The sequence below is a fragment of the Mixophyes fleayi genome, chromosome 6 (genome assembly GCF_038048845.1).
Source record: "Mixophyes fleayi isolate aMixFle1 chromosome 6, aMixFle1.hap1, whole genome shotgun sequence".
NCBI lineage: Eukaryota > Metazoa > Chordata > Amphibia > Anura > Limnodynastidae > Mixophyes > Mixophyes fleayi.
The window spans coordinates 112,363,157-112,387,593 of NC_134407.1; the positions used below are offsets into that span (position 1 = coordinate 112,363,157).

At 44.6% G+C, this 24,437-nt stretch overlaps 1 protein-coding gene across 5 annotated transcripts in view; it reads left to right on the forward strand.

Moving 5' to 3' along the window:
- LOC142161489 (erlin-1) overlaps window positions 1-24,437 on the forward strand; it is a 133,188-nt gene that overhangs the window by 86,201 nt on the left and 22,550 nt on the right. For all 5 annotated transcript variants that reach the window (XM_075217166.1, XM_075217163.1, XM_075217167.1 and 2 more), the window contains exons 5-6: window positions 16,263-16,324; window positions 23,954-24,079. In XM_075217166.1, the coding sequence (XP_075073267.1) occupies window positions 16,263-16,324; window positions 23,954-24,079 (188 nt within the window). The remainder of the gene's footprint in view (window positions 1-16,262; window positions 16,325-23,953; window positions 24,080-24,437) is intronic.

Genomic DNA, 24,437 nt, shown 5'->3' on the forward strand with positions numbered 1-24,437 from the left:
ACCGATCAGCCACAAAATTAAAACCACCTGCCTAATATTGTGAAGGTCTCCCCCGTGCCGCAAATAGCTCTGGCTGACCTAGTTCCCTTGGCAGACCATATTAAGGAGGCTGCTGAATTCCTGAGTGATGCAGTCTTAGATGCTGTGGAATGATTGTCTCGTACTTCTTTCTTGGCCATAGCAGGTAGATGAACTCTTTTGCTTAAGTCTTGGATGGTGGATGCTGAATCCAAAGGAGTCTTGGAGTTTGACAGTTCGCTGTTTGGTCAATCTCTGGACAGGTTTATTGCCCAAGCCACGGGAGGGAAGAGTTCCTTTCTCCCAGTGGCCTTTCAAAAACAAGACAAACCGTCTGCATGACTCACCACTTTGTCAGAAGTTGAGTGCGGTGGTGGGGGCTCACTTGTTAGAGTTTCATGACAAGTGGGTCTGTTCCACTACTGATGCATTGGTAAGAGGCATGGTCTTCAGAGGGTACATTCTAGATTTAGCGGGACCGCTTTCCAGGTGTTTCTTCCACAGGATCCAGTTAGGCAGGAAGCTCTAAAATCAGCTGTCTGATCTTTGGTGTATTCAGGGGTGGTGGTTCAAGTCCCACACAATCATCATTATTTATTTATATAGCGCCACTAATTCCGCAGCGCTGTACAGAGAACTCACATCAGTCCCTGCCCCATTGGAGCCTACAGTTTAAATTCCCCAACACAGACACACACACAGACAGACTAGGATCAATTTTGATAGCAGCCAATTAACCTACTAGGGTCATTCCACATCAGATCACCCAAAAAAACATGAAATGTCCACCACCCATCTCAGATTTTATTAAAAAATTTTAGTTAAGAGAAACAACTATTTCTGCCAAATATCTCGACTGTCTGACAATTGATTAAATATTGATTTTTCAATTTATTAAATATTTTACTAATCACAGCTTCTTTATCCAGTTTATTTGAAGTATTGCGGGTGTTTATTAAGGAATCGACACAAAATTTAGACCCCTAAGGTAACTCTTCCTCCCGAATGCAAAAATCCAAACCAAATAACTTTATCTGCCTCATGTTTTGGGTTACGGCAAAAACGCGCGTTTTTCGAACATAATTAAAAACGCTAGATTCAATTGACATTAGGGATCCCATTTTTTCAACAATTTTCTCAGTAAATATATATTTAATAGGGCTATTGTTATAACATTTACACCAAATGTCAGCAACAACCCTTGCAGTCCACACATGCAAGGAAATCAAACCATAGATGTCCATAAATTAAGTTTTGTGTAATAATGTGAAATGACACAGGGAAAAAGTATTGAATACATGAACAAAGGGAGGTGCAAAAAGGCATGGAAACCCAAGACACCAGCTGAAATCTATCAGTAATTGGTAAGCAATCCTGCCAGCTGGTTCAGCCACAACTAATGGCATATTAAAAGGTGTCTCAGTATGAAGGTGTCACACAAGAAACATCTCATGATGGGTAAAAGCAAAGAGCTCTCAAGACCTTCGCTACCTTATTGTTGCAAAACATACTGATGGCATTGGTTACAGAAGGATCTCTAAATTGCTGAATGTTCCAGTGAGCACTGTTGGGGCCATAATCCAGAAGTGGAAAGAATATAATTTCACCATAAACCGGCCATGACCAGGTGCACCTCGCAAGATTTCTGACATAGGAGTGAAAAAGATTATCAGAATAGTTGTCCAAGAACCAATGACCACTTGTGGAGAGCTTCAGGAAGCCCTGGAATTAGCAGGTATAATTGTTTCAAAGAAAACAATAAGTAATGCACTTAACCGCCATGGCCTATATGCATGCTCACCACGCAGGACTACTTTAGTGAAGAAAAAACATATTGAAGCTCGTTTAAAGTTTGCTGCACAACATTTGGACAAGCCTGTGAAATACAGGGAGAATATAGTGTGTCATATGAGAGCAAAATTAAACTCTTTCGATGCTATAATGCACATCGTGTTTAGAGGAGAAATGGCCCAGCCAATCACCTGACTTGAATCCAATTGAAAATCTATGGAAAGAACTAAAGATCAGAGTTCATAGAAGAAGCCAACGGAACCTTCAAGATTTGAAGACTATTTGTGTTCAAAAATACTTTCTCCATGCAGGAGGCGTCTTGAAACTGTCATTACCAACAAAGGCTTTTGTACAAAGTATTAAATAAATTTCATGAAACGTGTTCAATTCTTTTTCCCTGTGTCATTTTACATTATTACACACAACTTAAATTATGGACATCTATGGTTTAATTTCTTTGCATGAGTGGATTGCAATGGTTGTTGCTGACATTTGGTGTAAATTTCATTACAGTAGCCAAAGTTCTATCAATCCCTGACATTAGTGCACATGTTACTTTTAGTTGTACACAGGCTTCCGAGTGATCCGTTGTCAATCAGCCTCGGTATGGATTCAACACACTTTTCATGTGTGAAAAGATTGCTTCACATGTGTATGTTGAACCAAATGCTGAAAACATTGCTAGAGCTATTTTCTTGGGGCAACTAAATTGTTCCGGGAGAGAAGCCCAGCATTTTAGGATAACAGCACCTCGATTTTCACAGTTCCCCCTTCAAGTTTTTTTCTTAACTCTGTAAATTTAGTAAACCATAAATCTTATCTTCTGAATTCAATCAACTGCATCTCGAAATCGTCAAGACCCATCCAGTCAATAATGTTCAAATCCGACAGGTCTACATCAAAAACATGAGGTTTTATCAAAAATGAAAACATAGGTCCATACTTTTGGAAATCTCCACATCTTTCGAAAAACTCCTTTATCAAACCATCCATATAGTTCCGCATTTTACTAACCATCATCTTGGAAAGGGTTGATAATTGTTTGATGTTGGGGAAGTAACGATAGGTCTCTGAGCTAATGTCACATCAGAATACCTTCAGTTTTTCAGTAAATGTCTTCCAACACTCATACAGAACGAGAACTGTTTGTTCTGCACCTTGAAAATGAAGATTCAGATCATTTAGTTGAGAAGTGATGCCAGTTAGAAACATGAGCTTACATAACCATTCACTGTTCGTCAGCTCAGGGAAATTCTGATCTATCTCTTTCATCCATCTGGGGGACACTGGTTACCCATGGGGTTGAGTAGGGTAGGGAGGAGTGTGGCACCTAAATAGTTAATTTCCAAGCTGCCGACAGGCCCCTCCCCCTGCCAACCCCCACAGGAACCCAGTCTTCTGTAGGTGCCCAAGAAATTGGGCTGAAGATTAAGAGCTGCTGAACAATGAAATTATTCACTGTGTTTAAGACTTTATTTTTTTATTTTAAAACTTTTTTTTTACTTTATAGCAACAGACGGGTGTGCTCTATAGTAACAGAGCACACTCGTCGGGAGAAGCAGCTGCCAGCAGGGAGTCTAACGGCTCCCGCTGACAGCTTCAGGACACTGTGTGAGAGCTTCTCACAGTGTGTCAAGCGGTCTGTACAGACAGCTGTCATACTGCTATAATGGATACCGGCACTGCCACAGGCATAGAGCGCTGACAGCCCTGTCTGTCCCGGGGGCCATGTTGAAGGAGGTGAATGGAAGATACCAAGTCCCCTCCTCGGTGAAGCAGGAGGGGGAACTTGGTAATTGGCTGGACAGAGCACGGTGCTGCAAGGGGCTGCAGGAAAATAGTGCACAGACGATTCTACTTGAAGAAGTATAATATCCCCTGCACATTGCGGAGAGAATGTGGAGCACAGTAAAGGGGGCAGTTAATAATGATACCCCCACCCCTCCTGCTGACAGAGCAGTTGGATGGTCCCAGTGGCGCCAAAAGTGGTTGAAGGGAAGGAGACTGCAGCCATTTCACGAGAATACGGCTATTGGCAGGCTTCTCCCTGGCTAAGTACATTTTACATACTCTCTATATTTAAGATAGGGAAGTATAGACTTTCTGGGGACATATTTGTGAGGGCATAATATTTATAAGAGATTGTAGCTCTTATATTTGTCCGAAATACTATCTTTTGACTAGGTCATACATTAGTATTTTCTGTATAAATATCTTGTGTGTTTGTGCCTATTCTTTTTGCTGTGTGGTGGCTTTGTTTTCTGTATCAAAAAAGTCTGAGAAAAATAAAGCAACATGTGCCAAGTTGTATGCTTGTTCCAAATCTAAAACCAAATTATCTGGTGAACATCAGGACCCAGGGGTGCTTTGTGCTGATTGAGCTGGGGCGTCAGTTGCGGCGCAGCCTAGGGCCAGCTCCCTTCCGGTAGCAGATCCTCCTGAGTGGGCGGCTGTTTTGACACAGGGGGTTAGTACTATGGTCAAGCTATTGTCTAAGCCAGGGATCGGCAACCCCCGGCACGCGTGCCAGACGTGGCACGCTGACCACTTTTGTCTGGCACGCCGACGCTGATGCTGCTTCAGCAAAGCAGCTGATGATGGCCGAAACGGAGCTTCTGCGCAAGCGCAGAAACTCCGTTTCGGCCATCATAGGCTGCTCTGCTGAAGCAGCTCCCAGGTTTCTCCAGAAAGACGAGTCTACAAAGGTAAGTAAGGGCACATATACTTGGCATACTTTGCATTTGTGGGGGCAACTGTGGCATGCTATATATTTGTGGGGGCAACTGTGGCATGCTATATATTTATGGGGGCAACTGTGGCATGCTATATATTTATGGGGCAACTGTGGCATGCTATATATTTATGGGGCAACTGTGGCATGCTATGTATTTGTGGGGGCAACTGTGGCATGCTATATATTTATGGGGGCAACTGTGGCATACTATATGTTTCTGGGGGCAACTGTGGCATACTATGTATTTGTGGGGGCAACTGTGTGGCATACTATGTATTTGTGGGGGCAACTGTGTGGCATACTATGTATTTGTGGGGGCAACTGTGTGGCATACTATGTATTTGTGGGGGCAACTGTGGCATGCTATGTATTTGTGGGGGCAACTGTGGCATGCTATATGTTTCTAGGGGCAACTGTGGCATACTATGTATTTGTGGGGGCAACTGTGGCATGCTATATATTTATGGGGGCAACTGTGGCATGCTATATATTTATGGGGCAACTGTGGCATGCTATGTATTTGTGGGGGCAACTGTGGCATGCTATATATTTATGGGGGCAACTGTGGCATACTATATGTTTCTGGGGGCAACTGTGGCATACTATGTATTTGTGGGGGTAACTGTGTGGCATACTATGTATTTGTGGGGGCAACTGTGGCATGCTATGTATTTGTGGGGGTAACTGTGTGGCATACTATGTATTTGTGGGGGCAACTGTGGCATGCTATGTATTTGTGGGGGCAACTGTGGCACGCTATATATTTATGGTGGCAACTGTGGCATACTATATGTTTCTAGGGGCAACTGTGGCATACTATGTATTTGTGGGGGCAACTGTGGCATGCTGTGGGTGGCATACTATGTATTTGTGGGGGCAACTGTGGCAAAGTATGAATTGTGGGCACAACTATGAGGCATAAGATGAATTGGGGACACAATTATGAGGTATGCTGTGAACTGGGGCACTATTGTGCGGCGGCATAACGTTTTTTTGCTGGTCCCTTACTGTTAATATATTAGCCTCATAAAATGAGATATATATATAGCCGAGAGGGAAGGGGGCGGCTACAAATTGCCGGGGCCTGCTTGGTGGCCCGAGTCCCCACTGGAGACCTATCTTTGAAAATACATTTTTTATTTTAAATGTACTTTTTTTTTTTTTTTTTTATTGAGTGCAGGGGGGATCGGTAATAGCTAAATCCCCTTCAGCTCAGGTATCTTCAGACGCCGGGTCATGTGACTGCAGTGGTCACATGGTACTCGGCGAGCTGCTGGATATCTTCCCATGCTGTGCAGTGGAGAATAAGGTAAGACGGTGTGCTGGAGAGGGGGCATGTGTGACTAAAGGGGCTGGGCAGAGGGCGGGGCAAGTGTGATTAAAGCATGTGGGCAGAGGGGACATATGTAAGCAAAGCTGCTGAGCAAGGGTGCATGTGTGAGTAATGCATTTTTCTGTAAGAGGGTGGCCTGGTGCTTTTCACCTGCTAGACAAGCCCCCAATGATGCACTGCCACGCCCCCAATTGTACGACCACTTGCATGGCAAAAAAAATGCTCAGCGGCGGCACATTTCTTTTTACCATGCTTGACTATAAAGGGGGACACATGAAGTTGCTATACTGGGGCCATGAATTTCTCTAGGCAGCCCTGTATGTATGTAAGTATGTATGTATGTGTGTGTGTATATAGATTACATATATATATATATATATATATATATATATATATATATATGTATTATCACACCCAACTAGCACACCTGGGCTTCACTAGATTTTAGGTGGCACTCTGATAGAAAAAGGTTGCCAACCCCTGATCTAAGCCAACTGAAATTCCAGCGGTAGCTGCGGTGTTACCTTTTACCTCTGAAACGGTAGCCTCCATTAGTTCAGGTGTTTCTACGGAGATGACCAGTTCTTTGCCCTCGGCAGTAGGACAATCTCCTTCCCTGGCGTCTCAGGTATTGCCCCCTTCGGGGGAACAAGGTTGGCCTGCAGTGGCAAAAGGTTTGGATCGCTTAAACCATTTGTTAGAAAACCCTAGACATTTACCTAAGAATGAGAGACATACAGTCAAGTCCATAAATATTGGGACATTGACACAATTCTCATATTTTGGGCTCTATGCACCACCACAATGGATTTGAAATGAAACTAACAAGATGTGTTTTAACTGCAGACATTCAGCTTTAATTTGAGGGTATTTACATTCAAATCAGGTGAACGGTGTAGGAATTACAACGGTTTCTATGTGTGCCTCCCACTTCTTAAGGGACCAAAAGTAATGGGACAAACTAAACAATCCTACATCTACAACTTTCACTTTTTAATACTTTGTTGCAAATCCTTCGCAGTCAATTACAGCCTGAAGTTTGGAACGCATAGACATCACCAGACGCTGGGTTTCATCCCTGGTGATGAAATCCCTCTTTCAAATCTAGACAGTGACATGCTAGAACAGCCCTTCACCGAGGGGGAGTTAAGGGAGGCAATTAAATCTACACCTGCGGGTAAGAGTCCGGGCCCTGATGGCTTTACCATTGCTTACTACAAGACTTTTAAAGACAAGTTTATACCCCTGATGGTGTCGGTCTTAAATGCGATTTCCAGGGATGCTTTTTTTCTCCTCCCAGAGTTTGGAAGCGCACATAACTGATCCCTAAAGAGGGAAAGGACCCCTCTCAATGCGCGAGCTATAGGCCTATCTCCTTGCTTAATGTGGATATTAAGCTGTACGCAAAACTTATTGCAAATAGATTAAAAATGCTACTCCTAGAAATTGTTCACTCAGATCAAGTGGGTTGTGTCCCAGGTCGAGAGGCTCGGGTCAACACTACCAAGGTGATAGATCTGATTCATCTGGCTTCTCGTTCAGTAACACCGTCAATGCTTTTGTCCAGTGATGCAGAGAAGGCTTTTGATCGCGTAAGTTGGCCTTTTATGAGAGGGATCCTTGAGCACCTGGGTCTAGGTTCTGGTTGGTCTTCACAGAATTCTGGCACTTTACCGACAACCTACGGCTCAGATTAAAATAAACAGAGACTTGTCGGAGCCAGTCGTGATGAAAAACGGCACTAGACAGGGCTGTCCGCTCTCACCACTTATTTTTGTGTTGTGTATGGAAGCGTTGGCAAGAGCTATCAGGGCCAAACCAAATATCTCGGGTTTACAAGTTGACGAGAAAGAACATAAACTTGCGTTATTCGCAGAAGACCTTTTAGCTATTATCTCCAATCCAGTTGTTTCTTTACCCAATTTGGTCAGTGAGTTTCAAAAGTTTGGCATGTTATCTAATTTTAAAATGAACTATAGTAAATCTGTGGCTTTGAACATTAAGACCCCAGCTTCAGTGGTAAATGGGCTGAAACTTGCCTTTCCTTTCATTTGGCACCCTTTCCAATTAAAATACCTGGGGGTGATAATTCCTAGTGACCTCACATGCCTTTATGACCTCAATTTCAGACCACTTTTGGGCAGGATCCAGGCAGATTTGAGGGACTGGCAGAGTAAGAACTTTACTTGGATTGGTCGGGTCAATATAATCAAAATGAATGTCTTTCCCCGTCTCTTATTCAGACCTTACCGATTCACGTGCCAGACTCATGGTTTCAGGGCATCCAATGAACGGTGCACGATTTTGTATGGTGTGGGAGACGCCCTAGATTTAAACATGAAATATTATTTAGACGCAGACACTTGGGAGGCCTGCAACTTCTGCACTTTTCCTCTTACTATGATGCAGCAGTATTGGTTACAATAATGGAGATGTCTGGTAGGGTTGGGTTGAAACAATGAGTGGAAATTGAGTCATCTTCTTTGGAATCCCCTGCTGACACATTGCTCTGGCTATCCAGTATTCCTAGGATTGTGCATCCTACTTTAGGTCCCGTGTTAGCGAAATGGTGTAAGCTTAGAGCCCTTTCATGTATCTCCTCTCCAATTTCCCCACTAACCCCATTATGCAATAACCCAATGTTCCCTCCGGGGCTTACCCCGCTAGCTTTCAAACAGTGGTCTCAAGCAGGGATCCATCGTACCGGCCAGTTGGTGGGTGCTACGGGGGTTCTCTAATTTACAGAGATCCAATCCAAATGGGATTTGCCTAATGCAGAGATCTGGAGATACTTACAGATTAAACAACTTTTGTCACAGGGCCTGCCAAAACAAAACACTTCTAGGAGTTTAACGGTTTTTGAATCTTTGTGCTCCAGGTCACCATGTCCCTCACATTCCCTTTCAACTATATATAAGCTTTTGGTAGAACACCTATTCATATCCCCTCCGAGATTTACCATAGAGTGGGAGAGAGTTCTAGGAGTTGAGTTACAAGAGGCAGACTGGTCTAAAATCTTCCAGGCAGCTCATGCGTGTTCTCCTAATGTTTCAATCCTAGAAACTCACTATAAGGTAATTACCAGGTGGTACAGATGCCCGTTCATCTGGCGAGGGTCTTCCGTGGGGTGCACAACACTTGTTGGAGATGCAACCAGGGTTCTGGTTCTCTTTTGCATATCTGGTGGGACTGCCCCGTGTTGCAAACATTTTGGTCCCGTGTGGTAAGCATCACGCGGAAGTTGCTAGGTCAAAACATACCCAACACTCCCGTGTTCTGGCTGTTAAATAAAGTTGACATGCCTCTATCACGTTTAAAAAAATCTCTCTTAAAATTTATTATCTCGGCAGCAAAGGCAGTAATTCCAGTGAAATGGAGATCAACTACGCCCCCGAGTATTCGGGACTGGTCTAATAGATTGGAACACTATAGGATCATGGATGAGATGCATCTGTCAACCACAGACTTGTTTGAAATGTATTACGCTATTTGGGGTCCTTGGTTAAACCTCTTAGACTCTCCAGAGTCCCACATTTCAAATTTGACTGATTGAGTGGTTTTGTTCCCATTTTTGCACCCGAGGGATGGCTTGGTTGGGTGGATCATTTGGGTTCGTCGTGTGCCCGGCAGATACTCAGCCTACTAAGTGAACAGAGCTTTAAACTAAACTGAAGTTTTGAGTGAGGATTTTTGCTAGACCCCCACCCCCACCAATGTGGTGCCCCCCCCCCCTCCTTCCCCTTTCTCCTTGTCTGTGTGTTATTGGTTATATGGTTATTAGCAGGTATGTGTATGGTTTGGCATATCTCTTTTACAGGTTTCTGAGTACATTTTGGACTGGTGCCAGGATGTCATTTTCTCAGTGTCAATAACATACCATGCCAATTTGTTGGTTGTACATTTATAACCTGTATGTGTGAGTAAAACCCAATAAGAATTAAATAAAACAAAAAACGCAGCACAATTGTTGGTACAACATCTTTACCATTCAGGTTCTGGAGAGACATAGTTGGCTCCTGAACCGCCCGAAGTCACAGTTGATACCCTGTCAAAGGATGTCATTCCTGGGACTAATAATGGACACATCATGTCCGAGGGTTTTTCGTCCAGAGGACAAGGTAAGATCTCTGCAAGAAGTCACGAACAGGATTCTGTCCTACAGGAGGCTGTCGGTCCTTCTGTGCATGAAACTGTTAGGAAAGATGGTGCCGTCTTTATTTCGAAACTCTCCCTTACGTCAGAATCCATTCTCGGTCTTTTCAATGGGACATGTTGAAGAAATGGACAGGGTCGCATCTGAAGTTAGATCGACAGCTGGTATTGTTATCCTTGAGATGAGACAGTCTCTCAGATGGTGACTAGTGAGAGACAATCTGATGGGAGGCAGGTCTTTTGCTCCGTGGTCTTGGATCTTCGTATCCATGGACGCCAGGCTCAGAGTGTGGCCCTTCACCTGAGACTACAGGGACTTTGGTCAGCGCAGGAGTGTGCTCTTCACATAAATGTTAAGGAACTGATGGCCATGTTGAGGGCATTGCAGGGAGCACAGCGTGTCCTGCAGGGACTGCCGATTCATATTCAATGCGACAATGCCATGACAGTGTCGTACATAAACAGGCAAGGAGGTACCAAGAGTGTGGGAGCAATGGCAGTAACATTTCAGATTTTAGCTTGGGCCGAAAGATATGTTCCTGCGTTGTCAGCAGTGTTTATTCCAGGAATTCAGAACTGGCAAGTGGACTATCTAAGCCGGCAAGAACTTCTGCTGGGAGAATGGACTCTTCATCTTGAAGTTTTTCAGTTGTTGGTAGACAAGTGGGTACTTCCGGATTGAGATCTGATGGCTTTGCGTCTCAACAGAAAGGTTCCAGAGATTTGCGCAAGGGCAAGAGATTCCCTGGCAGTGGCAGTGGATGTGTTGACAATGACATGGGACTTCAGGTTGATTCCCAGGGTCCTTCGGAGAGTCAAGAAGGGAGGTCGGCCAGTCATTCTGGTGGCTCCAGCTTGGCCAAGAAGAGTCTGGTTTCCAGAAATTCTTCTTATGGCAATAGGTCCGGGTCTTCGGTTACCTTTTAGTAAAGATATGCTAATTCAGGGACCATTCTTGCATCAGAATCTAGCCCGGCTGAATTTAACGCCATGGCTTTTGAGGCCAGTCTATGGAAATCCAGAGGGTTCTCTTTGAGGGTAATGGATACTCTCATCAAAGCTAGGAAGCCAGTTTCGGCTCGAATTTACAACCGTATCTGGCGTACATATATAAAATGGTGTAGGCATAAGCCCTGCATTTCAGTGTCGTTTCATCTTGCTAGGTTTCTTTCTTTTCTACAGGATGAAATGTCTCTGCAAATGTCTCTGGACACTTGATCTACACACACAATGCTTTCATAACAGAGAGCACAAACTGCTCGATCTTTTTGTTGAATGAATCCATAGTCATCAGTCCAAGAGCTTTGGAAAGCACAAACTTCAGTTTTTTAGAACAAGACCTCTTATTTCAAGTTTTAGAACAGGAGGACTCCTGGGTACTTATGCAGGCAGAGTGGAGTGAGTGTACAGTAGAGAGGGTAGGATGGTTGCACTAGGGCAAAGATAATGCACGAGCTGCTTAGAGAGAATGAGTTTAACCGGACTCCTAGTAATTCTGGCAGGTAAATAGGGTCACTAGGTGCTCAAGTGCATACGTAGGATGGGAGAGCATTAACTTGTGTAGAAGATGCAGGACGAGGCTAAAAAGAGCCTGTAACAGGAATGTCTGAACAGATGGGTACTGATAGGAAATAGGTTGGATAGTGAGTAGCGTGTGTTTCACTAATGCGTGGAGATCATGAGGTGTTGGTCGTATGGTTAACGCCCAAAATCAGTACGGGTAGTGAGACAAGCAATGGTGTAACAAAAGCAAGAGCAAAAGCAGTAATAAAACGGCTGCTGCTGGCGGTGAAGTACTGGACCGTGACATCGTGTGTGGTATGGTTCCCCTGTGTAAGCGCTATGCGCTCCGTATCGGGATGTGCTGGTAGCCGCGCGTGTGCGGTAGCCGGTACTTGGAGGAAGAAATTAATCTACATGGTGAAGTACTGTATAGCAATTTATTGGAGATACCAAAAAACGCACTTACACCAATGTGCTGGATACAAGGCGGATACAGCTGGTAAGTAGGAGTGTGTGTCTCTAGACCCAACGCGTTTCGTCCAGGAACAGACTTTTCAAGGAGTAACAAAGTTAGGTGAGTGGTGAGTTTATAGAGCCTGGGCTGTGACCCGATTGGTTGGAGTGTAAGGATGGGGATTGGCTGAACCCGTAGGTGTGTCCAGGGGCGTGGAGTGATGCTAATCTGGCAGCGGAAGGCTGAAACTGACCAGGGAAGATGCTGTGTACTGGCCATGTATAGAATGTGTGTATCGGATGGTGGGGCTTTGTATGAGCGATCAGAATCTCTACGGAGTGTAAGGATGGTGATTGGTTTACCACGTGGGTGTGTCCAGGGACGTGGAATTATGCTTCTCGGGCAGCTGTAGGCTGAAGCTGACCGGGGATTATACTCTGTATTGGCTATGTGTACACTCAATGAGGGGGCTTGTGTGGGCGATCAGACCCCCTGTGTGGAACGTCCAGCATGTGGAATGCTGAGAATCATTCTGGAGTGATGCGTAGTGTATGAACTCTCGAGGGTAGCCCCCTGTGGGTACCTGCAATGGATGATGGATGTGGGTCCCTTAGTTGAAGCTTACTGGGGGGATTCCCTGTGTGTGATAGGTTGTTTGACTAAGAAGGTACACAATAAAGGGTGAATTGGTTATACGAACGGCTGAGTACAGGTGAGATGATGGTGGGCTGGGCGGGTATTCTGATTATGGTGGTGAAAGGGGCGAATCCTAGGAAGCGGGTAATGTGAGGTGCAGAAGAGTGACTGGGAGGGAGGGGGTTTTGGTAATTGTGACCATGGTATACAGACATAAATGCATTAAGCGGTGTGGCATGTTGCTGCCTATGTGAAGACAGAAAAGGCATGGGGAGGTGCGTTAAAGATCCAGTATGGACTTCATGCCGAAGTCTATATTCAGGCCATTGGGAGTTAGTGTTTTCAGGTTGTAAATCCAACTAGCCTCTTCTCTGTTGATTTGTCTGATGGAGTCCCCCCCCTCTCCATTTTTTCTTCACTTGTTTGATGGCCAGGAATTTAAGGCCTTCAGGGTTTGAGTTATGTATTGTGCGGAAATGGTCTGATACGCTGTGGAGGGGGTATCCTTGGAGTGAGTGTAGCTTGCAATTTGATGTGGCTATATGCCCCTTGATGTTGCAACTTGTTTGGGATCCTGACAGGACAGAAACAGGATGCAGGGCAGTGGGAATCCCTGCTGGGCTCTTCCTCAGCACATCTTTCGCTGTCATGAATTACCCTTCAAGTTGAGTTATCAGAACCTGTTGTTGACGAGAGCTTCACCTATAGCAACCCCCTTTCCTATAGAACCAGATATGTTCGCCAGTACTCGGTTTTCCCCAGGACTTATTCTCGAGTAGTGATAACTCAACTCCGGTTGGTAGGCACCACAGAGGACTTGACAGTGGGATGCTGAGCAGAGATACTCCTGGACCAGATTAAGCAGGAACACTGAGTAACAACAGAATGCAGTACCAACCTCCACCAGTATAACAGATTGGCAGTGTGGAATAGAGGATGGTGTAGTACCAGCTGTGGCCTGTGAGAGATGGAGCTAGAGAGGAGCACAGTGTCAGGGAAAGTGCCGGAGCAAGATAGCGCAGTAAAAGAGAACTGTGAAACACTGCTGACACAGGTGAGTCTGATGGAGCGGATAGCTGGCACCACTATCCTGCGGCTGGGAGGTGATCTCGAATCCAGGCAGAGCTCAGGGACACATGCAAACAAGCAAGGTCAGAATCCAGGCAGAGGTCAGGGTCACGAGCAAACAAGCAAGGTCGGTATCCAGGCAGTGATCTCAACGGTATCAATCAGGAAAACTGGCAGACTATTTACAGACACAAGAGCACTGGGAAGCAAGCGTGTGAACGCTATAACCAGCAAAGAAAGAGTGAAGATGACAGGTATTTAAACAAGTAGTAGCCAATCAGGGCAGGTGTCAGATAAAGCTGCAGGTGAGAGGAGTTCAGGTGAGATTAAATGTATCTATATATATATATATATATATATATATATATATATATATATACATCTATATATATATGTGTATATATCGTTATAGATATAGAGATATATACGTATATATATTATAGGCCAAACAGCCTAGTCACTAGTGTGTATCTCATGCAGAAGAGATGTACACTTTTTCAATATACTTCGAAGATGCTTGAAGAACAAGTGTGGTCATTAAATATGTATAACCCAGTTATTCCCAAACTTTTTCAGTTCACGGCACCCTTAGAGTCTCCAAATGTTTTCAAGGCACCCCTCCAAAATAATTACTGAGCAGTCCTGTTTTGGAAGTAGTTGGGTCAAAAAATTGTAATAAGTATTTAGGTCACGACAAAAATACTTATTTAGTTGTATGCAAAAATGCCCCTCTGCATCCAGAGACACTGCCCCCTCTGCATCCAGGGACACTGACCCATCTGCATCCAGGGACACTGACCCATCTGCATCCAGGGACACTGACCCATCTGCATCCAGGGACACTGCCCCCTCTGCATCCAGGCACTCTGCCCCCTCTGCATCCAGGCACTCTGCCCCCTCTGCATCCAGGCACTCTGCCCCCTCTGCATCCAGGCACTCTGCCCCCTCTGCATCCAGGCACTCTGCCCCCTCTGTCACGCTATTCCCCCTCCTCTGCCCTCTGTCACGCTATTCCCCCTCCTCTGCCCTCTGTCACGCTGCCCCCTCTGCCCTCTGTCACGCTGTCCACCTCCTCTGCCCTCTGTCACCTCCTCTGCCCTCTGCCACGCTGTCCCCCTCCTCTACCCCCAGGCACGCTGCCCCCTCTGCAGCCCTCTGTCACTCTGCCCCATCTGCAGCCCCTGTCACGCTGCCCCCCTCTGCTGCCCGCTGTCCTTCTCCGCTGTCACACTGTCCCCCTCTGCTGCCCGCTGTCCTTCTCCGCTGTCACACTGTCCCCCTCTGCTGCCACCTGTCCCCCTCCGTTGCCACCTGTCCCCCTCTGCTGCCACCTGTCCCCCTCTGCTGCCACCTGTCCCCCTCCGCTGCCACCTGTCCCCCTCCGCTGCCACCTGTCCCCCTCCGCTGCCACCTGTCCCCCTCCGCTGCCACCTGTCCCCCTCCGCTGCCACCTGTCCCCCTCCGCTGCCACCTGTCCCCCTCCGCTGCCACCTGTCCCCCTCCGCTGCCACCTGTCCCCCTCCGCTGCCACCTGTCCCCCTCCGCTGCCACCTGTCCCCCTCCGCTGCCACCTGTCCCCCTCCGCTGCCACCTGTCCCCCTCCGCTGCCACCTGTCCCCCTCCGCTGCCACCTGTCCCCCTCCGCTGCCACCTGTCCCCCTCCGCAGCCCGCTGTCCCCCTCCGCTGCCACCTGTCCCCCTCCGCTGCCACCTGTCCCCCTCCGCTGCCACCTGTCCCCCTCCGCTGCCACCTGTCCCCCTCCGCTGCCACCTGTCCCCCTCCGCTGCCACCTGTCCCCCTCCGCTGCCACCTGTCCCCCTCCGCTGCCACCTGTCCCCCTCCGCTGTCACACTGTCCTTCTCCGCTGTCACACTGTCTTTCTCCGCTGTCACACTGTCTTTCTCCGCTGTCACACTGTCCCCCTCTGCTGCCACCTGTCCCCCTCTGCTGCCACACTGTCCCCCTCTGCTGCCACAATGTCCCCCTCTGCTGCCACACTGTCCCCCTCCGGTACCACCATCCTTTTCACTCTGCCCCACGCCAGACATAAAAAAAAGAGAAGACAGAAACTTACCAATCAGCGCGGCGCCGGGACCCAGCAGCCTCCTCTCTCCCGCAGCTGTCACTGAATATAGACGTCAGTGACAAGCTGCTGCTGGAGAGAGGAGGCTGCTGGGTCCCGGCGGCGCGCTGATTGGTAAGTTTCTGTCTAATCTTTTTTTTATGTCTGGCTCGTGGCACCCCAGTAACAGCGCCGCGGCACCCCTGGGAGCCGCGGCGCACACTTTGGGATCCGCCGGTATAACCTCATTTAAATATTTTGTGGAGTCTTGAGTTCTTTGCTCTTATTGTTTTTATTGTATTCTTTGAGAGATTTGTCCTTGCTGCCTGGCATCTAGTATTCTAAACATAAAATGCGTGTAGATCTGCTCTTTCCATTACACATCTCAAGCTATCCAGCTATCCTTTTTTAAAGCTTAATGTTTAAGACTTATGAGATGTTTTTCTCATCTTATTTATTGTATGTTGAAACAAATTACTTTTCTACAAATATTTGTTTCCTGTGTTTCAGTGGGGGTGTTATGATTTACTTTGACCGGATCGAGGTTGTTAATATGTTGCTCCCTTCCGCAGGTCAGTGTTACTTTATCTGTTTGTGAAATTTTGGTTGTGTGACAATTGATAGTTTGGTGACCTACACTTCTTTTCATGGGCTCAGATAGAGTGCTCCCAAATTATCATAAATTATCTTTGAGCTCTATTAGACAGCATCAGTGCTGATTTTCCTAGTGAGGGCAATGATTGTAGAAATTATTTTGAAAATTAGAAGAGATGCGCTACTAAAGATGTGGAGAATCACAATATTTAATTCCATGTTTCAATAGAAAATTTTGAAAAGTAATACATTGAGGGGATTTCGGGCACTTTTAAAGACATAGTGATATCCATATTATGTTAGGGTAATATTTTATTTGCGTATTACTTTTGTATACAAAGATGAGAAATTAAGAAACATTATTCTGAGGAAGACCATTTTAAGCCTTTGCCGCGAGAGATATAAATGCTAAAAATGTTTTTATGGAAATTACATTGTTTAGTGTTTTGTGGTAAATCCCCACCTTCATGCCATGTTGGCTTTCTTTGAGAATGCATGTAAAAGCTGTGTGGCAACTAGAAGCATTTTTTATTTTTAAATAGTGATTCCACCTTTTCATAGAAAAATAAATAAAAAAAAACACCATGTCAGAAGGATTGTGGGGATCCCTCCCAGGGGAGCCACTCCTCTAAGAAATTGAGAACATGATGAAATTGTGCACCTACGTTAGAGGTTGTGGTTAGTGGTGGCGTAGACTACAAGTAGAACCCTATATCAGGTCCACCTTCTGCCCCCTCATTGTGTATGATCAGGCTGCATTGTGGGGACCCAATTTTATTATGTAACGACTATGTGGAGCAGGAGGTCTCAAGGGATCTTACAGGAGGTTTCATCCTCACACGTCTGGTTAATTGGAGTGGGGGATTACTTTTCAAAAGCATTTGATTGTCCTTTGAAAAGGAAAAAAACAGGTCCAGTGGGCATCATGGTATCATGGTTTTGCGATGGTCTTCGTAGTGAGAAGATTGATGATGAAACACTATACATTGTGACTTCTCTAAAATCTCTTTAAATCCACGGCAGAAGAGGCTGTAGGGAACTTGCTAAAGGTGTCTACAGTCATGGCCAAAAGTTTTGAGAATGACACAAGTCTGCTGCCTCAGTTTTTATGATGGCAATTTGTATATACTCCAGAAAGTCATGAAGAGTGATCAGATGAATTGCAATTAATTTCCCTCTTTGCCATGACAATGAACTTTATCCCAAAAATATTTCCACTGCACTTCAGCCCTGCCACAATAGGACAGCAGACATCAGGTCAGTGATTCTCTCGTTAACACAGGTGAGAGTTTTGACGAGGACAAGGCTGGAGATCACTGTGTCATGCTGATTGAGTTAGAATAACAGACTGGAAGCTTTAAAAGGAGGGTGGTGCTTGAAATCATCGTTCTTCCTCTGTTAACCATGGTTATCTGCAAGGAACACGTGCAGTTATCATTGCTTTGCACAGAAAGGGCTTCACAGGCAAGGCTATTGCTGCTAGTAGGATTGCACCTAAGTCAACTATTTATCGGATCATCAAGAATTTAAGGGGAGAGAGGTTCACTAGTTGTGACTAAGGCTTCAGGGCGCCCAAGAATGTCCAGCATGGTGCCAGGACCGTCTCCTAAAGTTAATTCAGCTGTGGGATCGGGGCACCACCAGTGCAGAGCTTGCACTAAAATGGCAGCAGGCAGGTGTGAGTGCATCTGCACGCACAGTGAGGCAAAGAATTTTGGAGGATGGCCTGGTGTCAAGCAAGCCAGCAAAGAAGCCACTTCTCTCCAGGAAAACATCAGGAACAGACTGATATTCTGCAAAAGGTACATGGATTGGACTGCTGAGGACTGGGGTAAAGTCATTTACTCTGATGAATTTCCTTTCAGATTGTGTGTGTGTGGCATCTAGAAAAATGCTTGTCCAGAGAAGGAAAGATGAGTGCTACCATCAGTCCTATGTTGTGTCAACAGTAAAGCATCCTGAGACCATTCATGTGTGGGGTTGCTTCTCAGCCACGGGAGTGGGCTCACTCACAATTTTGCCTAAGAACACAGCCATGAATAAAGATTGGTACCAAATCATCTTCCAAGAGCAACATCTCCCAACCATCCAAGAACAGTTTGATGTCGAACAGTGCCTTTCCCAGCATGATGGAGCACCTTGCCATAAGGCAAAAGTGATAACTAAGTGGCTCGGGGGATCAAAAATTTGGCTCATGGCCAGGAAACTCCCAAGACCTTAATCCAATTGAGAACTTGTGGTCAATCCTAAAGAGGCAGGTGGACAAACAGAAACCCACAAATTCTGACAAAATCCAAGCATTTATTAGGCAAGAATGGACGGCCATCAGTCATTATGTGGCCCAGGGTCAACACTTCAAATATTGACTCTTTCAATAAACTTAATGTAATTGGCAATAAAAGCCTTTGACACTTATGAAATGCTTGTAATTTTACTTCAGTATACCATAGGAACATCTGACAAAAAGGTCTAAAAACTCTGAAGCAGCAAACTTTGTGAAAACCAATACTTGTGTCATGCTCAAAACTTTTGGCCACGACTGAACACACCAACACACACTTGTTTTTTTTGCATCGTGAGGACCCATGTCTGGAACATGATACACATGACCTTTCCTATAGCCCTGTCAACAGTACAGTCATATGGGTATGTGCTGAGACTGTTACCATTTGAGATTTTCAGTTTGGCTTTGATCAAAGTATTAACATGCTTGGTGGGGAAAGTTTCATGTATTTTGGCTGTCTGAGGACATCCATATACCCGCTTACACTGCCACCTAGCCATGCAGGTTACAGTCATGGTCAGTGTATCGTTTCAACTAATTTTATTAATCTTTACAGCAGTTACACGTTTATGTAGAATTTAACAGCTAACCTGTTTCGATCTTTCAGTGCTAATGGGTCAGCCATGATGCATCATCATCATCACCATTCATTTATATAGCGCCACTGATTCCGCAGCGCTGTACAGAGAACTCCTTCACATCAGTCCTTGCCCCATTGGAGCTTACGGTCTAAATTCCCTAACATGCACACACACATAGAGCGAGACACTAGGGTTAATTTTGATAGCAGCCAATTAACCTACCAGAGTGTGGGAGGAAACCGGAGAACCCGGAGGAAACCCACGCAAACACAGGGAGAACATACAAACTCCACACAGATAAGTCCATGGTCGGGAATTGAACTCATGACCCAGGCGCTGTGAGGCAGAAGTGCTAACCACTAAGCCACCGTGATGCATGTGATGCAATAATGCTTTCTGGACACCTGGCATGTCTGGATGAACTTGATCATATGCTTCTCCACAACTTAGATGTTTTCTCTGTACCAGAGTTTTCTCTGCATTTCTTCATAACCTGAGAGGAAGCAGAGTGTCCATTACAAATCTATGAAAAACAGAGAAGGCAACATGCTTTTGCATAACAAAACTGTGCTACACTGACCTGTAAAAGCCTTGACTGGGCATAGGTCCCATGTTGTCGGGTCTATACACCTGTGTGTGACCAGTGTCGATTGAATGCATGACCACTTACTTCCCTGTTAAAGGGGATTGCTCATCATCCTACCTGGCACTCTGTAGTGGACCAGTTCTAAAAATAAACAGATATGTAGATGGCAGAGGTAAAAGTCAAAACCATACATCAGATACAAGATTTCCAACTTACCTTCTGGATCAGTGTCCATCTCTTCCAAATTCTTGCCTTTGTAATCAGCCAGTGTACCCCTCTAGAGAGCCATTAAAAGTTTGCTGATCTTGGAAAATTGGAGGGTATCTTCTGAGAGGCGGTAATATTGCTGGTGCACTGTGATATTTTGCCCAAGTAATTCTGCCAAGTGATTCAATTCTGTGTCATTTAGGTTGAGGACCTTTGAAAGAGTAGCAACATGGTATTGAAGCTTCATGGAAGACAGTGTTTGGGGATTTTTAGCTCCACATTCTCAGGCAAACAGGCGTATGCAGTCAGAGCATCTGAAAGGTGACAAGGCAGCTGGTCTGGCAAACATTGCGCTTTGCATTGGTGGTGTCAGCAGGATTGGAACTTTTCTTTAATTTTCCCTAGATTTCAAGTTGTGTGAAGTGCTGTTAGAACTTCTTCTCAAGCTTGGAAAGTGCTAGGGCAACATCTTCGTTGAGCTCCTAATTATCTCTTGAAGTAAGGGTCAAAGTCAGCTGTGCCAGGGTGAGCTTTGCAAGCAGTGCCCAGTTGTTAAGCATATGCCAAGTGAATAAATTGCTTTGGTATGCGTGCTGTTTCTGATCAAGATACAAGTGCATGTTTTTCACATCTGTAGTGAAAGGTAAGAACTGAAGCATCTATCATTTCGACTCCTTAAGAGTTTTCAAGGCAGCCGATGTGATCAACTTGTTCCATAGCAGCCCTTCATCATTTCTCAGCACTCCACAATGCTCGATAATCTTTTGCAAGCCATGCCCGACCTTAAGTACCAGCGAGGATGTCTTAAATGTACCTGTCTCCTCATCATAGCCAGCTACCAGATTCACCACATCTACATGCAGAAACTTTGATGGTATGGTAAAGTCTTCCATCCTCTCCAAAGGGCTAGCTCTTTTGGCAAGTAACAGTAACCTGCTAATTTTTCTAAGCTTCTGTCAGATGTTGCTTTCCCAACATCTGACCCGACCTGGGTGATGAGATGCTGCCCCATCTGCATGATGCATCTATTATTGTTGACTGTGAGTAAAATTTCATATGGAGTCATTTCGCTCAAGAGCATCCAAAAGCCACCACTGCACCACTGATGTCAGGAATGGGCTGAGCAAAAGCACACAAAGACTGGACGCTGTTTTTGCCAGATTTCGGTTTGTTGCCCCTTTGATTTAGCTTTCATGATTTCATGTGTCGCCGCATGTATTTTCTTGCAGCCAGCCTTGGCATGCTAGTGCATGAAGCCTCTGGCAACTATGTCTTTGTCTGAAAGTTTGCATGGGATCAAAACGCCACATCCTGTCCTCATCACCTCACCTTTGCAAGAAAAGCTCAGTTTTTAAGGGAAGTCCTGGTGAATAAATTGCTGTGATAAGGAATCGGAACACTGCGTCCTGTCCTTATTATCTCTGAATTGTGTGCAAAGTTGCCTCTATTGCGAAGATGTTCAAATTGAATGAGCCTTTCTTTCGAGTGCTTGGGAAATTTTAAGTGCCCAGGCAAGTCTCATTTATGGTGATTATTTTTTCTGGAAAGTGTTTGGACGGACACCGCATCAGATTTTCATTCTTCTTTGTTTATATCAGGTAGAGTATCTCTGTGTTCTTTCTTTTTGTTCTGCTACCCATGCTTTTCAGGCTATGTTTGGAGCCACCACCAATGGGCTGGTCATACCCCACTGTTCCTATGTTCATTTCAGGAGGAGAAGGCTGTGATAGTCTCTCACATTCTTGTAATGTGTTAAGAATGGAAAGCTGCTATCCTGATATTCTACTTGCGCGCTGAGGACCCTGACTGTTCTGTGATGCGGCAGAGGACACTTAATTGAATCTGTGTATGCACCTGTAGTTCCACTGACAGATGGTGGTGAAGTGCACACATGTTCCCCTCCACTGCATAAATGCACACACACACACATACTTTTTGACCGTCAAAAGTGACTCGATGGGACATGCCAGATTTTGATGCTGGGTACATTGGCAAGGTCTCCTGCATTGACTACCATAGTCAGTTTCGTGGGAACTTCATTTTGTTTCCCAACTATCTCTGAGGTCCCCACAAAGTTGGTATGTGAACAGGTCAATGACCCCACAAGTATAGGAATACATGTACACACATGCAATTATTTTATGAATTTTACACAAACAAATCTAATACTTGAATGACTGCACAAACAGAACACACTACATCTAATAAACTTAATGTTATGAACTATCTTATCAATTTTTTTTGTGGTGCCCCCAATGAATCTATAATTAAATCTGGTGGCATTGTGAGGAAAATATTGGGCACCTTTACGCTTCAGGGCAGAATGTCATTCTTTCCGAGAGATATAGAACAGGTTTAGACAACTTGTGGCTGTCCAGTTGATGTAGAACTACAATGCCTTTGGTTGGCAAGGCTTGCTATTACTTGTAAATCGAGAAAAACTGGGCAACAACAGGTTACTTTACAGATACAGAGTGTGCATCTTCTAGGATGTAGAAGCAGTAAATGAAAGTTTCAAACATTTTAAAGACTTAAAAGGATCAATTCATTTTCTGAAAATGTATGTTTCATATAGTGCCTTGTGCACTATGAATGTGTAGAAAATAAAATAACAGAGTTCCCCTGCCCTCCGCCTGTGAAAGAGCATAATATTGTATAATGGTGTGCATTACATACATATGTACAGTAGTGTGCTGACTAAAGTAATGCTTACTGAAGGGTGTGTTCTTCCTATATCACAGCTGCCTTACTTCAGTGAGCAGGACTCAGAAACTGAGGCCAGCAAACGGAGTCTGCGTATAGTGAACGCCAATAAATTATATAGATTTTAATTGCTATTAAAGTAATTTTATTGTTTTCCAATAAGCATTGTCTAATCGATTTCTTGTGTTTCCAACGCACAAACAATTTATTTTAGCAGATGCAAAATTTAGCAGTTCAATACATAATTATAATACAGTACAGCCGATACCAAAGATACATACATACCGCTGAGCTAGCTGCGCTCCGCTGGTACCAGCTATAGTACTTTACTCCAGAATACTGTGGTCAGAGAATGACTGAAGCCAGTGCCAGCAAAGCTGTATTTATATACACTCAGTGTTACAGAGAAAACAATGCAGATGATGTGGCTTGTTTCTATTGGTCCAGGCTTCAGGAAGGTCTAGTGTACTGCAGGTCATAGGCCAGTTCAAACCAAAATATCCAAAGGTGGGGGTCATCTCTCCAGGGGATGTGCTCCGACTTTCCCGCCAAGAATCTAGTTTCAACTAGTCTATTTGCAATTTACAGTCTGTATCACTTTAATCATTTATTCCCTAACATCGTTAACTAGAGTAAGCAATGTGTGATTCCTTCGGCTAATGAACCGGACAACTGCTGATGAAAAAGGGATTGAAATGATAGTAAACATGACACAGTTCCTGCAACCTGAACCTCAAATAGCACTAAAGTGTACATATAACCATAAAAAAAAAAAATATATATACTATAACCTAAATACCATCTGCTCATAAATCACTGTGGAATGGAACCATTATAAATATGAAATAAATAAATGTGTGTGCGTGCGTATTTTATCGTGTGATCGCGCCATGCCACGTGTTACGTGGCCTACTGATCACAATCGCACAGTAAAACAATATTAACCAATATACTTTCGTTCATCCAATTATAGGACTTCGACAAAGCTCATTCAGATTATTAAGTTAATCATATTTAGTTTGTTCTGTCTATGAAGTCATTCAGTTATTAGGTTGTTTGTGTAAAATGTATAGAGTGTGTGTGTGTGTGTGTGTGTGTGTGTGTGTGTGTGTGTGTGTGTGTGTACCTTAGTCAGTCCCCTACAGTCTCCTATGAATATGTTGTAAATCCCAATCTTCACATACTTTGAGGTTTTTGTTTGCCTGTTAACCTGAGTTTCACCACAATTTTTATTGATCTGATACAGTGTACGATGTTGTACGGAACTATACAGCAGATTATGACAAAACGTTAATCTTTAACAAGATCCACCATGAGCTGAATCAGTTTTGCAGTTCACATACCCTGCAGGAAGTATACATCGAACTGTTCGGTGAGTGTTATGAGCCAGAATACGTATTTCCATTCTTCGAGAGAAGTTGCTTCATTTCCATGTATTCAAAAAACAAAACAAAAGGCTTATTGTATCTTTTTACTATTATTATTATTATTGATTTGTAAAGCTCCACAGTGCTCTGCAGTTCTGGAAGGTGGAGAAGAGAGGACATACATAAGCCAGAGACTTACAATGTAGACAAATTAAATACGGACATGAGAAAAAAGGGTAGGGAAAGTTCTGCTTATGAGAGATTTTACATTTTAACTGGAAGAAGGCACAGTTGAAGCAAGAGCAGCAAGTGTGGCTCACAGTGGAGGGACAGTTTGGGTGCTCTAGTGTGGGAAATGTGAGT